This window comes from Danio rerio, chromosome 9, assembly GCF_052040795.2.
Source record: "Danio rerio strain M-AB ecotype USA chromosome 9, GRCz13ab, whole genome shotgun sequence".
In the NCBI taxonomy this organism is placed as follows: Eukaryota; Metazoa; Chordata; class Actinopteri; order Cypriniformes; family Danionidae; genus Danio; species Danio rerio.
Window position 1 is genome coordinate 25,165,579 of NC_141029.1, and position 18,365 is coordinate 25,183,943.

At 36.5% G+C, this 18,365-nt stretch overlaps 2 protein-coding genes across 5 annotated transcripts in view; one reads left to right on the forward strand and one right to left on the reverse strand.

Annotated features, from left to right (window-relative positions):
* Positions 1–648: 648 nt before the first annotated feature.
* Positions 649–7,914, reverse strand: acmsd (aminocarboxymuconate semialdehyde decarboxylase). 3 transcript variants are annotated; one of them, NM_001089494.1, is made up of 10 exons: positions 7,769–7,914; positions 6,794–6,838; positions 4,671–4,767; positions 3,156–3,205; positions 2,634–2,870; positions 2,464–2,557; positions 2,233–2,328; positions 1,933–2,105; positions 1,659–1,757; positions 649–1,204 (listed from the first exon to the last, which is right to left on the reverse strand). In NM_001089494.1, the coding sequence occupies exons 1-10, from the start codon at positions 7,823–7,825 to the stop codon at positions 1,142–1,144; spliced, it is 1,011 nt and encodes a 336-aa protein (NP_001082963.1). In that variant the 5' UTR covers positions 7,826–7,914; the 3' UTR covers positions 649–1,141. The 3 variants fall into 3 exon arrangements, with proteins under 3 accessions (NP_001082963.1, XP_087122732.1, XP_087122731.1); XM_087266606.1 differs by having other exon boundaries at positions 1,098–1,204; positions 3,156–3,258; positions 4,646–4,767; positions 7,769–7,872; XM_087266605.1 differs by having other exon boundaries at positions 1,098–1,204; positions 4,671–5,758; positions 5,854–6,838; positions 7,769–7,872.
* Positions 7,915–9,482: 1,568 nt separating this feature from the next.
* Positions 9,483–18,365, forward strand: part of tmem163a (transmembrane protein 163a) — a 61,339-nt gene continuing 52,456 nt past the window's right edge. For both annotated transcript variants that reach the window (XR_015498926.1, NM_001128536.2), the window contains 1 exon segment: positions 9,483–9,810. Coding sequence is in view for 1 of the 2 variants with exons in the window: in NM_001128536.2 (NP_001122008.2) it covers positions 9,621–9,810 (190 nt within the window). In the remaining variant the exon portion in view is untranslated.

Sequence of the window (18,365 nt, forward strand, 5' to 3'; positions counted from 1 at the left end):
TGTACACAATTATGCTGTCAAACTGTTGTATAAACACAATATCACACTCGTAGCAGTGCGATATGGCTGTATATCCACACTGGTGGAGGCACTAAGGCACTCGGCCTGCGGCCTCCCACCAATGCCGATATACAGCCATACTCGTGTGACTGCTACTGCTACAGCCGCACTGCTACTCGTGAGATATTGCTCATATATATATATATATATATATATATATATATATATATATATATATATATATATATATATATATATTCATTCATTCATCATTCATTCATTTTCTTTTCGGCTTTGTCCCTTTATCAATCCGGGGTCACCACAGTGGAATAAACCAACAACTTAGCCAGCATGTTTTTACTTTATATATATATATATATATATATATATATATATATATATATATATATATATATATATATATATATATATATATATATATATATATATATATACATATATATATATATATACGCTCACACACACACACACACACACACACACACACACACACACACACACACACACACACACACACACACACACAAGCACATAAGTAGTGCATATTCTTTATGCATAAGCACATGTTTAAAATTTATCATAATTTCACCAATTAGTTGTAAACATTCAACAACACATGGCAAAAAATGATGTTATTTTATTTTATTTATTTATTTTTCTAATACTGTCTGTATTATCCAGGGGCTGCACGGTGGCACAGTGGGTAGCGCTCTTGCGTCATAGCAAGAAGGTCGCTGTTTCGAGCCTTGGCTGGGTAAGTTGGCATTTCTGTGTGGAGTTTGCATGTGTCCGTGTGGGTTTCCTCCAGGTGCTTCGGTTGCCCCCACAAGTCCAAAAACATGCATGAATTGGGGAAGCTAAATTGTCTTTAGTGTATGTGTGTGAATGAGAGTGTTTGGGTGTTTCCCAGTGATGGGTTGCAACAGGAAGGGCATCCGCTGCGTAAAACATATGCTGAATAAGTTGGTGGTTCATTCCGTTGTGGTGACCCCAGATTAATAAAGGCACTAAGCCGAAAAGCAAACGAATGAATGAATAAATGTATTATTCACACAGTTAAATTTAGACAGAACAGATAGAAGGATGTCATCTTTAATCAGATACAGATATAGCTGATCAGTCACTCAAACTGTTTTCTTGAGAGCCCTAAAAAGTCCAGAGCATTTCCAGCAAGCAGTTTATCCTAAACATAAGAGGGAAAAGTATTAGATTTTACATGTATGGGATTTTTCAATGAATATTTATTACCTTTGTGCACATATTAACATTTCTGCTGCCTTTTTATTAGAAGTTTAGCATATTGACAATTATTTTAGACAGACGGATGGACGGACGGACAGAAAGATAGATAGATAAATAGATAGATAGATAGATAGATAGATAGATAGATAGATAGATAGATAGATAGATAGATAGATAGATAGATAGATAGATAGAAAGATAGATAGATAGATAGATAGATAGATAGATAGATAGATAGATAGATAGATAGATAGATAGATAGATAGATAGATAGATAGATAGATAGATAGATAGATAGATAGATAGATAGATAGATAGATAGATAGATAGATAGATAGATAGATAGATAGATAGATAGATAGATAGATAGATAGATAGATAGATAGATATCTTGCCTTTAGTAAGCTATCAAACTCATCCATGGATTCGATCAATGTACCTGGCTCCAGTTCCCCCAGTGGAAATGGATAATCTGTTCCTAACATCACTTTGTCCTGCAAAAAGAATACAAAAGTCCTGTGCTTGTAAAACTAGTTTTACTATTACTTCGGTTAGTCTTTACATTGGTAAATTGCTTGGATAAGTCACTAGTTAACCAGCAAGGTGCCTCTTCTGTTACAGAGAGATTTAGTAAGATGGTTGATGCAAGAATGAAAATAACTAGCCTACCTTTCCAATGACATCAACGAGTAACTTCAGTGAAAGTGGGTCATGCACTAGGGAATCAGTGTAGAAGGACCCTAAATATTTGCGTGGGTTGATCTTGTTGTCAGTAGCACAAAGATCAGGTCGCACTTTAAATCCGTGCTCAATTCGGCCAACAGTGTATGGAAAAGCACCGCCTGGAACACATAATATGAGCGAACATATGCCTCAATACTCTAAGTGCCTTCAGTTTATTGCTATAGCCCTATAAGGTTGTTTTGCAGTCCACATAATATCATACAACATAAATTAATTTATTTTTACCTCCGTGAGCAAAGCAGACCTTAAGTTTAGGAAATCTTTCAAAAACACCTCCAAAAAGCATGGAACAAATTGCCATTGTAGTCTCTGCTGGCATACCTGTTCGAATGAAAAGCAAAACAACAAAAGCCCAGTGATGTTTCTAAAAGAGGTGTGTGGGAACATCATATCAAAATAAAATGCAATCACACACACAAGCACAAATGTCATGTTAAAACACTGATTTAAACTCACCAACTAACCATGGCAGCCAGTATTTTGCCATTCTACCATCTGTCTGCATGTCCCATGGATGCACAAATAGCGAGCAGTCCAGCTCTTCGGCGGCCTGTTGTAAGGTGAAAAATATTGTTGACAATAAAATACAATTTTCTGAATGTTCTACAAAAGGCAATGGCACTTACAGCATAGACAGGAAACAGCTCTGGGGCATTGAGGTCCCATGTGTTTATATGAGAGCCAATTTGCACTCCAGGAAAGCCCAGCTGATTCACACAGCGTCTCATCTCTTGTACTGCCAGATCAGGGGCCTGCATGGGCAAAGTACCTAACCCAACGAAGCGCTTTGGATATTGCTTTACTGTAGCAGCCAGATCATCATTGAGAATCCCACACAAGTCCAGTGTGTCATTAGGTTTGGCCTTTAGAAATGGAGAATAACACTGATATAAAATAATACATATTTATTTAATTATTTATTTTTTGCATAAGAGTGACAACCCTTTGTAAATGTTTTCTGTCTGCTATTGTTACCTGCAATCTTTAAAAAAGCTTGTTGTTCTGCTTCATACTGCAAACTGGTATTTCTTATCATATTACTATACTGTTTTGTATTTTATTCTATTGATTATTAAATTGCTGTTATGTAGCACAAAACAAATTACATGAAAAAAAAAAAAAAAAAAACGTTTCTCAGTGATTCTTACCCAGTAGCTAAACATCACAGGTACAGTGGAAAGGGCCTGTACTGTCACACCTGAAAACAATAAAAATGATTCACTCACTCACAATTCACTATTCAACAATTCACTCACTCACTATGCAAAAAAAAAAAAAAAAAAAAAAACAATAGCCAAATCACTTTGTTGCTGAATACTTTGCTCTGTAATCAGCTGGGCTTTCCTAAAGTGCAAATTGGCTGTACTGTAATATTACTGTAATATTAAATAATGAACTAAAGTTGAACTGGCTTGAAGATAATATAGAAATAAATGGTATCAGAGGCTATAGCAAAACTGTAAAAAAAGTAAACTTTAAAGGTTTGTTTAGCGAGAAGAAACGTTATTATTTTTTACACAATATATTCATTCTTTCATTCATTTTCTTTTCAGCTTAGTCCCTTTATTAATCCGGGGTCGCCACAGCAGAATGAACTGCCAACTTATCCAGCATGTTTTTACACAGCAGATGCCCTTCCCCAGCCACAACCCATCTCTGGAAAACATCCACACACAAACTCATAAACAATTTAGCATTCCCAATTCAACTGTACCACATGTCTTTGGACTCTGGGGGAAACCAGAGCACCCGGAGGAAACCCAAACGAACGCAGGGAGAACATGCAAATTCCACACAGAAACGCTAACTGAGGCCCGAACCTTCTTGCTGTGAGGCGACAGCACTACCTACTGCGCCACTGAGTCGCCTACACAATCTATATTTTATGAAATTATTCTGTGTCAAATTTCTAGACAATCAAATCAAGCTTAAGTAGTTTTCCAATTTTGAATTGATAATACAACAGTTGAGGTTCCTGTATGATTTTGTTTAGGGGCAATAGCAAATTCACATCAAAGACAAATATTAAGCCTTGACTCTCAAATAATTTTCACATGATATGTTTTTGCTATCAAATGACATATACTGCAGTTCAAATTAATTTAGCTTATTTGTATATCATTTTATATATTTAACATTTTTTTACAATAAAGAGATGCGGTTGCACAGTAGGTAGTGCTGTCACCCCACAGCAAGAATGTCGCTGGTTCGAGCCTCGGCTGGGTCAGTTGGCACTTTTGTGTGGAGTTTGCATGCTCTTCCCACATTGGCGTGGGTTTCCTCCGGGTGCTCCGGTTTCCCCCACAGTCCATGACATGCGGTACAGGTGAATTGGGTAAGCTAAAATTGTCCGTAGTGTATGTGTGTGAATGAGAGTGTATGGGTGTTTCCCAGTGATGGATAGGGATCCGTTGCGTAAAACATATGCTGGATAAGTTGGCGGTTCATTCTGCTGTGGCGACCCCAGATTAATAAAGGGACTAAGCTAAAAATGAATGAATAAATGAATAATTATTATTCCAAAGCAGCTTTACAAATGGTGCACATTATTATAAAATATGTGACTGGACAAAGGCAACAAAAAGTGTACAAAATAGTCCTGTTAGCAGGACACAGGCAGTCTGTAGATTTTTTTTACTTTAGATATGCTTTACTGGATTTACCATGTTTTTCCATATCCCGAATCCGAGCCTCTGGATCCCAGCAGTTCTCTTGGATCACTCTGAACAATTTTCCATCCTTCATCATTTTAGCTTCTCCCTGGTACACAAGCCCATGGTGAGAAACGGTGTTTGAGTAAATGGAATTACTTTCTATACTTATGTATATTATTGGCCACATTCTCTGATGACTTACCATCAAAGATAGCAACGTTTCCTCTCTATTTGACTACATTTTTCAATGGCTATACTGTATGTACTGTTTACTACATTACATTTATGAGTAATCCAGTCATACAATACATTCTTCATGCCACCTAACTTTTTATTTCTGCTACAAAAGAAGAATTGCTACAGTCAACAGAGTATTATCTTGTGTCTTTTGTTCTACTCACCCAAACCTGTCACTAAGGCTATATTGTGGGTGAATTAGCAGGTTGTGTTATATTTCAGAAGCAGACATGACGTCAGCCAGTAATAAATCAGAATGAAACCAGCATATCAAGTACAAGTAGACTAACTGTTTAGGTTTTTATTATAATTAACGACAAATATTAGAGTGGAAGTTAAAGAGGCTTTCAGGTACACTTTACACTGTAATCATGCACTGGTAAAACTACTGTATTTGTCACATTACAGTTAGCACTTTCAGACACCTGGTGGCAGTAAAGAGCAAAGTCAAATACTCAGTATTTCAATGCTTTAACTTTTTTTGAAAGTTTTTGGCATAAAATTTACATTTTACACATTGAATCAATGTTCATATACTGTTCAGTGTATATTCATATTCAGTTCAAAGATACAATATTATGTTCAGAGTGTAAAATCATGTTATACTAAAATTTCTTATTAAATTAATCAAACTTTGCTATACAACTCCAATTCTGAAAATGTTGTTACATTTGGCATTCTTTTTCTGAAATATAGACTACTTTGTTTGTTAATTCTCTTCAGCAATGTGAGGTTTGATTTGTTATACAAACTTCTTATGAATTTCAGAACAAAATGATGAGCCCTGATCCATCTTTTCTTTAAAAATATTCCTTTTAAAGCTGAACATGAACCCTGCTAGTTAAAATAATTATTATAATCTATATCCTAATAAAATAAGCTTTTCAATTTTATTGTGGCTTGGTCTAAACTTCAGAGTGTGTTGTTGCCATTGAAGTTTAAATTTACAAAATACAATCGATTAGGTCAGTGAAAACGTAGAAAATCCTTTCTTAAAGATTAAAGAGAATGTAAAAAGAACAGTTTCCTGGAATTGAGGTTGTAGTTCATTTAAGACTCATTCATTCTTTATTCTGTTTTGTTTCTTATACAGTAAATAGGCTCAGGCTGATTTATTAGTCTGAGTTTGTGTGAGAGTATTTGTACTCAAGGTGATCTAGTGTTGGTCTGATATTTTACTGACGCTAAACCCCATGTGGAGCTCAGCTGCTCAGAGAGGAGCCAAGGGAAGGCCTGCTGTCCTCTTTTTCCACCAGCAACAAACCCTCCTGATTATCATGCAGGTATTCTTAAAACTTAGGGCTTTATAGGAAGTTTTCTCATTCGAATAAATAAAAAGCTGTACTGGAAAGGAATTTAGGCAAACAACAAAAAAGTGCTGCTCAGTCTAGCAAAACGTTATTAGTGAGCATCTCTTCTCTTCTCTTTAGTCTTTCCATTTGAAAATAATAACTCCTATTGTAGCAAAGCAATAAAATAAAATAAAATAAAAATCAGCTAAGCAAAGGAGTAGGCCAGAAACCACCAGAGACAAGCAGTTGAAACACAGTACAGAGGAATCCAATTAATCTAAAGGCCTGCAGGTACTTGGAGAAGCTGGCAGATGCTTTAACATCGTCCTGCTCTGAGAGGAGGATCAGATCTGTCTCTGCTGCCCACTCATTCCTCACGGGGGTCGTAATGTACTCTCACACTTTCAGGAAGAGCTAGCATGAGATCATGCCAGCTGGATCTATAGCCAGGCATGCAAAACCTTTTCCGTCCAGCTGGTGTTCTTCCACCGTCATCAGGCTGAGCTACAGATCAAGCTGGTTTTCTCCATCAGCAATGATCAGGTGTGTAAGGCAATACATAATAATAATAATAACAATAAAATAAACATTTTTTAAACTTACTTTGCAGTGATGGTGAAGTTGAACGAATCCACCATATCCATATCTCTGTGATTCATGAACCAAAATGTTAATATTTCACTGTAAAAATTTAACAGAATACATTGTCTGCCATAAAAAGTCTGTTTGGATTTAAGTAAATACTTAAGAGTATATCATTAGATTTTTCTAGCTAAGAAATCTCGGACAAGCAGTAGTTTTCTTGCTAAATTCAAATAGTTGCTTTTTTCCAGACAGGCAGTGCATTTCTACATAAATTATTAAAAAAAGTTAACCATGTTTCAGATTTATCCTTTTAATTTCATCTTGATGACTGAAGTATTTAGTACAATGTTAATTGAATCAACTTGTAAAAATAATTTTATTTTAAAATAATTTAATTTTACACTTAGATTCATTATTTGTTTTAGTGTGATGTCAAATAAGGTACTTTAACAGCATAATATAACAGATTTACGACAAATAAAAATTAAAGAACACCTGACAAATGATTACAAGGATTCCCTTTGCTCACTGAGATAAACAAGCAATAAAGGTCAGGGTTAGTGTTCAAGCGCCTTCATTAATGTTTAACAGAAGCATTCCTTTCATAAGTTCGGGCAGTCTCATTTAACACTTTTAACACTGACAACATATTTGATATCAATAATAATATCTGATTATAAAGATACAAAAATAAAGACAAACTTATTTTTTACTAGAACTATGTTTAGCTGCTTTGACACAATCTACATTGTAAAAAGCGCTATAAATAAACATTATTGAATTGAACTATATTTGACTAAGCACATTTTCTATACACAGTTCACCATTCAAATGTTGGCCTTTGTATCAAAATCTATCAGAGGCAGTTTAAAGGCATCAAGTTAACTGCTATGTGAAACATTGAAAAAAAAATACATCATGTGAGCCTGGAAGTCTTGGTTACCCTTAATGACCCATAAAAAAAGCATAAATGTTCCACCCTAAGCAACCTACCTGTTTTAAGTCTGGCCATTCCCTTGGTAAAATATGATTATGAATATCAACCTTCATTCTTCTGATTTTAAGTGCTCAAATCTCAGCACTGAAGCTTGTCAACTGAACATTCACCCTTGCGCTGTTGTGAATGTTCAGCGGTGTGTGAAACGGAAAACAAACATTCCCACCCCTGATCCCTGGCATTTTAAAACAGTCCAATGAAAAACCCTGAGAAGATAGAGACCAACCAGAATTAACTTATTATGACCTGTCAGCATAGATTTCATACCTGTATTAATTTTTTTAAATACAGATTATAGATTAACCTTTATGCAATATAGGCTACTGCAGACAGTAAAAAACACACACACAAAAAAACACAAAAAGGTATTTATAATAAAATAAGGTTTATAAAATTGTCTGAGAAAGGTGAGTCTGCCTGCTGTGCAGTCTGTGAGAACTAGTTTCGATGAATTCAGACGTGCCCTAATATTTCACCTCCTGCACATCACTGTCCTCTATTGGTGACTTAAGGCAGTGCATCAGAGACTGGCATTCATCTGACATCAAGACTTATCAACGCTGCCGCTGGCAGTTCAGATGCAAACACATACTAAATAACAATGTTTCGTTTATTTAAATCAAATGCACTAATGAAATTAAATAATCGACAAAACGAACCGATTTTTAATTTTTAACACCACTTTAGCATCTATATGCACATTTTACCCAAACGTGTGTTGAACAACGAGTCATGTAGTACGTAGTAATGTGGTAATTAATTACGTCCAAATTGTATTGCTACCTAGGCCTACTATTTAAGTTATGAAGTAAGTTCAATTTTAAGTTCAAATAACTTTTTTTGTATTGTTTGTATTTTTTACATTTAAAAAAAATTCTAATTGAAACCAAATTGAAATAGACGACACAGAACATTATCATTTTTTAACAATTAAGTTAATTGTGTTTCATTTAAAATCGGTTTCACAGTAAAGAGTAGATGGAAACCCTGGGCTGGATCATCAATCAGTGGATTGCAGAGAGGGTTGATCAAAGAGGAAAACTTAACCTACTCCACTCCACTTAGTTCCGGGTCTTGTTGTTGCTTATTAAAATGTCGTAAAAACGTCGCGTTTTGGATTCCGAGTTTTTTGTTCGAGGACAATCGCAAACTAGTGTGTTTTGTCGGTGTTTAAGTTATGAAGCTTCAAAAGGAACGTTCAAAGTAACTTAAATTTAAAGTAAAATTTCAGAGCAACAACATTTTAGATCAACGCAAATATGTGACCGCACATTGTTTAAAACATAAACGTTTTACTTATGTACAAAGAAATTTGACAGTCTCTTTGTTTATGTATTTAAAACTACTGCTTGTCCGATATTTCTTAGCGCAAACATCATTAGACTTGAATAAACACAGTTGGAAGGAACACAATCATAACATTGTGTCATTCAGTCGTTATCTCATTGAGGACTGGACAGGGCTCTGGCAGGCAGGTGAGGCAGTCAAACACTTGACAAGACTCTAATCTGTGTCCATCTGAAGGAGGAACTATAGGCTTTATAGCCTCTAGCTTCGATCGGATTGTGTCAAGATATGTTGAAACTGGAAAGCGTGACAGGATCTTAACCAAACTATCCCCATGTCGAATGGGTGGCTGCAGTTCTTGCGCTCGGATTGGAGTTGTTCTCGGTGGGAGGGTGCGGTGGGGGTCCGTTGCTGATGCTGGGCAGATTGCGTTTATCTCCGCATCTCTGCTCTGCTACCCTTAATGCTGCCACTGGATGGCTGCGCGACGCAGATCGACGTGAGATTATTTATTGAAGACTTCATTTGATTTAAAAAGCAAGAAAACAAATAAAGCTAACAATGACAGACAGTACGACTTCAGATCTGTGTCCTGTTCCCAATCCGACTATTGTGGACCCTTCGGCTGTGCGAAACGGACAATGCGCTGCTGCCCAGGATCCAAACCTACCCAAACGAGGGAGCCAGGGCGACCCTTTTAATGTGGACCAGGATCAGGAGATGAAAATCACAGATAGCGTTGAGGGCCAAGGTAAACATTTCTTTAATAGATATACAACAGACCAATGTCTACTTTTCTAGAGTTGTTTTAGGATGCATTTAAAAGACAGGGATGTTCTTCAAAGTGTTTTGGTCTGGGATGTGATGTAAATAAGAGGGGCTCGCGAAGGTTGCGGTCCATTGGCGCACGCAGGCGCTCTTGAAGCTATTAATAATTCAATTGTGCATAAAAACCATTCAGTTTTCAACATTATTTGTACGCTGTTTATAAATATATTGTCAGTTTCAGTGGAGCAGCTTCATTTAATTCAGTTTCGTCACGTCGCGAGGTCGCAAAGTGTCTGTCTAATGCAAAGCGGCTGTCAAAGTTTCATGTTGGAAAACAAAGTTTGTGAATGTTTTCTTGTATTGCATATAAATTCTGTTCATTATGGGGTTACACTTTGATGCTATTTGGTTGTCAGCAGTGATGTAGCTGGTAAACTTTGCAACGTCACGTTTCGATTTTCTCTAGAGTCATAAAAATTATAAGTCATTTAAATTAAATATTAATACTAATAATATATTTTGAATTTTTAATGTGGTTTTATTACCGTTCAATATTAACTGCTTGTTGAGCATAGTCCTGCCAAAATGACATTTTGCTCAAAGGTTTTCCTAATGGAGTTTATTAACAGTCATTTTTGAGTAATTTTGTCTCTTAGTCCTTTTAAGGATTTGTTTTTTTACAGTCTCATCCATCTTTTTACGACTGGGAAGTTTGTATTTGCTCATGGTCAAATAGAGCTCAAATGTACGGCCGACTCACACCTCAAGTGGAGCTGTTCAGAGGTGCATCTTTATCTCACATCAGCATTTCCACTCTTAGAAGCAGCATTAGTCTCTGCACCTGCAGGACCTGAGTGTTGCTGTATGCTGGAGCTCCCCTCTGTGCAGTCAGTTTGAGCCACTGAATAATTCATAAGACCCTTCAACTCCCTACTGGTGAAATTGTGGGGGCATTAGAATGTGACTAAGAAGCCTTATAAAAAGTCAAATTAATGAAGAATCAGAAACTGGAATTTTTGTTCAAAGTCAACTGCAGTCTGCTCTGCAGTAGTCACTTTTATTAGCACTTGGATATGTGTGGTGTAATCCATTTCAAATGAGCCTGACCCTAACTGACAAACACATCATGTGGTCGGCCAGGTTTTGTGCTGCTCAAACAAGTTATTTGATCATTCTTGACTGGTTCCCTGGGCCATTAACACCAAGTGCGACAACAACAGTATAGTTTTAAAAATTATTTAAATTTATTTCACAGTAGATTGATATTGTACAGAAACAATCACTTTCAGATAATAGTTTGAACAGTGATATTAAAAACACTGACAACCAGTCAAAATATTTTGATTTAAATGGGAAGAGAGAGATAAACTCATTTATGTGTGTATGTAATGTGTGTATTACTGTATTACTGTACCACAATGACCCTTTGTCTGTGTATGTGTGTATGTTAAACACTGTGAAATGTTCACATGTTCTTATTTCCTATATCAAGTTTAAATTATTATGATTTTTTTGTTTCTATTCTCTTATTTTTATATTTCATTGTAGTTTTAAATCTGTCCACCTATTTCAAGCTTTGGCAACATTGTATAATTTACTCATGTCACCAAAGCAATTTTGAGTTGAATTGATTTTTGAGAGAGAGAGAGAGAGAGAGAGAGAGAGAGAGAATTATTAATTCATTCATTCATTCATTCATTCATTCATTTAATTATTTTCTTTTCAGCGTAGTCCCTTTTATTAATCCGGGGTTGCCACAGCGGAATGAACCGGCAACTTATTCAGCACATGTTTTATGCAGCGGATGCCCTTCCTGCCGCAACCCATCTCTGGGAGATAATTTGTATTATAGTTATTTTAATAGTTTATAGTTGATGTAAGCTGAACTGTACACCGAAAGCTAAATCTGTGTTTAAAAGGTTTCTTATTTATCTATTGAATTTGATCATGCAGCAACTTTTGTCAGAAATTATGTATATATTTATAAGTATAAAGATAAGCATGTCTGGTTTTTCTTTACATAATGCTTTATTCCATTATGACTTTTCCTACAAGTTGAGTTAATGAACCAAATTCATTCAGAGCTCTGAGTTTGTGCTGAAAAAAACCCTGGCATCTTAAGTGGCCTGGGGAATCAGCTGCCTGACAACAGTATATGTGTGTATATCTGTGGTCGAATTAGCACTACAGAAAGGTTGCGCATTTTCAAAATATCATCATTTATTTTGCTCCATAGATCGTTCATGTTTTCAAGTGTGAGACTCCTCATGTGTCGTGCATTAGAAGAGCAAAAATTAGGATCAATGCTTACAAATGACAGTCCACTTCACTTCAAAATCACTTCACTGGTCTTCATCAAACGCTTACACAGATACATAAACACTGGAGCATTTGAAAGTCGTGTCTATCAAGCAGAGGACCACTCATGTATCAAGCACACTTGACCCCAGTCACAGTGATGGTATTACCAATATATTTGGGTCAGTTTACAGTACATTTAGAGTTAGTCAGAAGATTGAAAACTTGACAAAATAAGTACACATGTACAGGCCATGAGCAGATGTACAAAACCACATTGTCTAAAGTAAGCTGTGCAACTGGAAACGTCAGCCAACACTGTGCTATTGAGCTACTGAAAAGTGCTTGGGGCCTTTTTCATTCCAAATGCCATCAGCCTATAATTAAGAAAAGTGTCAGGGGTGACTAATGCCAGTCTCCTTAGCACGATCAGTTCGTGGCCCTGCCAGTGTCCTTTTAACAGTTTTAGTTTTAAACATAAACTGCAGAAACTACATAATCTGCAATCATCTGCCCTTGTCAGTTTTCAGGACAGTATTTGGCAGTGTAAACTAACATCAATATCATGCTTGATAACTGACATCAGGGATGTCACTGAACAACACTGTAAATACACACCAACTCAATGATATCAGCTTTCACAGTTGGAGACATATGAGTGGCTGACTGGACAAACTTCCGCGTATCTCTGAATGTTTCAGCTTACTATAAACTGTCCAGTGGTTCAAATGGGAGCAACCTGATCGCAGGTATTTCAGGAATAAATGTATCTGTGGTGACATATGGCTTTCCCTTTAGATGGTGTTAAATTATGTTCACACATGACAAACTCAACATATTCAGTGGAGATCAGGTGTGTGGATGACCTAATCTTGATCTGACAGCTTCTTTTGGATAACATAAGGGCCAGTATAGAGGTTTCAACTAGGGCTGCATGATTAATCGAAAAAAGATTGCGATCTTGATTTGACCCCCCACATGATCTTAATGCAGCATCTCTACGATTCAGCCAATTATATTTTCAAGTTCGAGAGAAGCATAAGGCGGTAAAGTCATAATCATAACTTGTAAATAATGTCTTCATGTTGTTTTATATACATTGCTCAGCAATGTGGTCACCTCCAAATGGTGTTAAAAGTGTCACACACTGTATTCATAAAGTATAATTCACCCAATAATGTCATTTCTGTCTTAATGTAATCGCGGCCAGGATATCACATGTTAGCTGTTTGTTTACTACTGGGAGGATGCATGCATGCATGCCCGCAAATGACGTATACTTTAGTAAACAGAACCTGAATGGGCTGTGAATAACAGGTATAAAGTTGTAAATAATGTTCAGTTTGTTGCACAGAGCGATCGTTTAGGAGGCGCACGGGAAGCATGATTTGCACTTATGTTTTTTTTTTTCTCAAAGTGACGGCAGCCAGGACATGAGCGCACTTTCCAGTGAAAGTGAAACCAAAACCACACACGTCATTTTAATGATTGTATCGCATTGTAAAGTTATAATTACCACAAGTATTTGATATGTTTTTTTCTTTCATAGCGAACATAAAGTGTTGTGCATGAAAAGAAATGTTTTACAGTGTCACTATAACTACTCCAGTCCAGCCTATATAATGCTGAATCTAATGCAAGTGGAAATCTGATGATGACAAATGTCTGATTTTACCAGTGAAAAAAATAAATAAATGGTCTAATAATGTTGTTAATGATGGATGACAAGCATATGTCTCAAACATAATAATTCAATTTTAAAATTATGAACAGTTATAATCTAATGCCATCACATAACAGTACAAGAACTACCAGGACAAGTTTGAAGTCTGTTCAAGTCCACTGTTCCAAGTCTATACAAAATTTAGCATTTTAACCAACTGTAGACCTGCACATAGGCCTAATATTATTATTGTTGTTGTACTAAATGTTTGAAAATTAACAATGATTATTAATATTAACCTTTTCTTTTACATCTACAGAACCGTGAGAAAATCGTGATCTTGACTTTTAGCACAAAAAAAAAAAAAAGAAAAAAGAAAATTTTCTTTAAAAGATTTTCTTTTTAGCCAGAATCGTGCAGCCCTACTTCCAACTACCCCCCAGTCATTGGTAACAATACATTGGTACAACATTGGTAAGACTTCACTATCACTATCTAATGAAACCAAGTTTTCATATTCTCTTGTGTTTCTCAATATTTTGCCTGGCCAATTCACACGCACAATATAAAGTGTACAAAACTGTGAAAATTCCACAGGAATAGTGGTGCTTTTCAGGAATAGTGGTGCTCTCTTAAATAAAAAAAATTAAAAATCAACTGTGGACAAAACAATTTCTGCAGGGTTGAATGCAAGTTATTCTTACCAAAAAGTAAAAAGTAGCCATGGATTTTCTTTCTCCCAGTCTCTCTTGAGCTCAAAACAATACACACTCAATATAGACCGGTCTGGCGATACCTCTCCAATGAACCCTGATGTTCAGCATGATAAGTGTAGATGGAATAATTCAGGCTTCTCTACCACTCGGCAAATGTAACTCTGAGAAAAATATGAAAGACCTTACTTTAAACTAGGACTTTTTTTTTTTTCAAAATCTGGTGATGTGTTTTTTACCACACCTAAATGACCAGTCATACCATTTTATTTTACACTTAAAAATGTATTGATAGTCTGCTGGAACTAATTTGGCTGACTGTATTCCTGTCATCAGGATAATTAGGGGACATCAATTTTCTCATCAGAATCTCATTTTGGAGAAAGTATGCCTGGGGCTCACTCATAATCTCCTGCTCTAGTCAAGCCAATTCATATTCCTGGGCAAGAGTAGAATCTAACCTTTGAGCAGCTATTAACTTATTGAGACACAAAGACAAGTCATCATGATCTTGACAAGCATCCTCCTTAGCATGCATACAAATCAGATCAGCTTTTGCGCAATCATCAGTGTCAGCAGTAAAAGTTACTGAAACAACTTCATGTGACATGTTAGAATGACTCCACACACATCTACCCACACACTACATCTAGTTAAGTCAATTCATAAAATGAATGTTACTACAGGAAATGAAAGAGATTGACGAATACCCACTACCATGTCACCTGACACCAATTCAGACTGAAGTTATATTTTGTGTAACGGAACGTCCATAACTTTCATAGCAAAGCCTTGAATACTCACTCAATGATAAGTGAAAGACTTGAACCTGTATCCCACAGAATGTGAACGGGTTTGCTCAAACACAGATCCACTATGCAGGAAAGCTCTATAGAATAATGACCAAGGCTCTTACAATTTTAGTAAACTCTGTCACCATTCAATATGATAGGCTTGTTTCTGGATGATTTAAGAGGTCAAAAATAGTTGGAACAACAGGAACTTTCCGAATAATCACAAAAAAAAAAAAAAAGGCAAAATAACAAAGTGGTCCACACAGTGACTGCAAAATTAATAGAAAATAGCAAAAACCCACTTGGGATGCCAGTAGTTAGAAATTAAAAATAATCCAGACAATCACATCATTGATGGTACAGCCAAACACATCTTTCCTCCCACACTAAAAAGCTGAAAAGATTGTGCATTTTTGGACGAATTCCCATTTACGTTACGGCCAATGTCATAGCACAAATGAGGGCTAACCAATGACTGTAAATAGGGGTAACACAAGGCAGGGTCTAATGTTGCTAGATCAGATTTGGCTGCAGCCAGAAGTTAATGAAAATTATTTATATTATTTATAAAATTTTGCATGAATTGTATTTTACTAACGTCTACTCCTACCGCAACCCTAAACCCAACCGTCACAGTAACGTTAAAAACAGTAGTTGTACCGAGTATTATTTTTTCATTCATTCATTCATTTTCTTTTTGGCTTAGTCCCTTTAATAATCCGGCCAATTTATCCAGCACGTTTTTACGCAGCGGATGCCCTTCCAGCCTCAACCTATCTCTGGTAAACATTCACACACACACACTCATTCACACTTATACACTACGGACAATTAGCCTACCTAATTCACCTGTAACATGTCTTTGGACTGTGGGGGAAACCGGAGCAAACCCACACGAACACAGGGAGAACATGCAAACGCACACAGAAACGGCAACTGACCCAGTCGAGGCTCGAACCAGTGACCTTCCTGTTGTGAGGCGACAGCACTACCTACTGCGCCAATGCCTCGCCAGTATTATTTATGTTATCTATTAAATTACCCAATAAAGTGTTTTTTTTTAACGTCCAACCCTACTCCAACCCTTAACCCAACCGTCACAGTACTGTAAAAATATGTATTATTGTTATAGTGTCATAAACAAATGCTGCTATATTGACATGCATATCCTATCAAGACTTTACCGTCTAATAGGGGAATTTTTTGGAAACCTCCTCATTTATTCATTTTCTTTTCGGCCTATTCCCTTTATTAATCAGGAATCACCACAGCGGAATAACCCGCCAACTTATCAAGCGTATGTTTTACACAGTGGATGCCCTTCCAGCTGCAAACCAACACTGGGAAACACCCACTCTTGCAATCACACACATACACTATATGGGCAATTTAGCTTATTCAATTCACCTATAGTGCATGATTTTGGACTGTGGGGGAAACCAGAGCACCCGGAGGAAACGAACACGTGGAGAACATGTTGTTCTCCACACAGAAATGTAAACTGACCCAGCCGGGTCTCGAACCAGTGACCTTCTTGCTGTAAGGCGATCGTGCTACCTACTGCGCCACCATGACACCATTAGAACCCCTCACCCCCCCAACACACACAACAATATATGCAATTTATAGGTGAAATTGTTTAGGAGAAAAAAATAAAGTAGAGCGCGACTTGGATTGTCACTTAATCTACTCCATTTAACACAGGTAAATCACTGGAAGTCAGGCAAAATAATAGCAAAAATATATTTAAAAATATACTTATGTCCATGTAACAGACTTGAACTCATGCTCCAAATCCTGGCTGATAAAATAACTCATGTGACATTCCCCAGCTCTGTTTTTTCAGCTCTTTACAATCACTCTGACGGACCACCTATTGGCTCTCAGCTTCTAACCCTCAGCATGTGACTTCCACAGGCTAACAGAGCAGTGTGGTGTGCATGACATACACAGCCACTCTCTGTCACAATCACATAGCTGCCATTTATCTGAACAGTTGACTGAGGCATATTTGAGTACTTCTTATTTGGCAAGCACAGTACAATATTGAACGCTACAAAATAGGCAGTCAACAGGTTTTGTGGCTCTCATTCATCATTGCAGTCAGTTAAATTTGTGAGCTGTGGTGTAGTATTTATCTTTAAAAATGGTCTGATAAAGACTCTGTTGAAGGAATACTGATGCATTGTCCTGTATATACAATCAATTGAAAACTGCATGTCCTGGATTAGATAGAGACCACAGCTAAACATTGAACTAGCAGTTTGTATGTTGTGCTGTTGTCTGTGAAAGTGTGCTTTTGGATTTTTTTTTAAACACAAGATAATGTCACAAATTTTCTCTGAATTGATAATTTTACATCTCACCGTGTGATTTTGTTGTCAAGTTATTGCTCACCATTGTATATAGATTATTAATTACCCTTTGTTAAAGATAAAAGCACTTTCATTCAACAAAGATATGTGAAATAAAAAGTTGAGAAATACATTACATTACAAGAGATTTGAATGTTATTTTTATGTATGTAAAACTTCCTTATTCATAATAAAGCCTTAAAAGTGCAGTAGGTGATTGTCTTGAGAAACATTTTGGTTGTGCTGGTTGAAAGTCTCTTCACATTTTAATAGTAATGATTTAAGTAAATGATCTTAATGTATTTATATGTATTTTTATATTCTGGGTAAGGCATAAGACTAAAAAATGTTCGTCCAATTAAAATTTGACAGGGCAATAATTATCATAGTTCTAAAAAATAACCCAAACTGTCTGTCAATAAATGTATATTTGTACATCTGCACACCCCTGTTTTTGCAGACAGTTTGTCGCAGTTTGGGCGTGGATGCACGTTCACGTGCACACAAGAGAAGGACAACAGTAAAAACTAATGCTGAATCAAAACTTTTTAAAATCCTGAATTAATAGTGGAGTTACTTTTGCAATTTTAATTTTTAGAGAAGGATGACACCATGGGCCCTATCATACACCCGGCGCAACGTGGCGCAAGGCGCGGCGCAATACTTGTTTGGTAGTTTCAGCTTGGCGCAAGAGTCGTTTTAAGGCGTTGCGCTAC

Coding starts and splice junctions, on each gene's coding strand:
- acmsd (NM_001089494.1), bottom strand. CDS start 7,825: ATGAAGGTTGATATTCATAATCATATTTTACCAAGGGAATGGCCAGAC. Junction 3,206..4,670: donor TCGGGATATGGAAAAACATG/GTAAATCCAGTA, acceptor TATTGTTTTCAG/GTGTGACAGTACAGGCCCTT. Junction 2,329..2,463: donor CTGGCTGCCATGGTTAGTTG/GTGAGTTTAAAT, acceptor TCATTCGAACAG/GTATGCCAGCAGAGACTACA.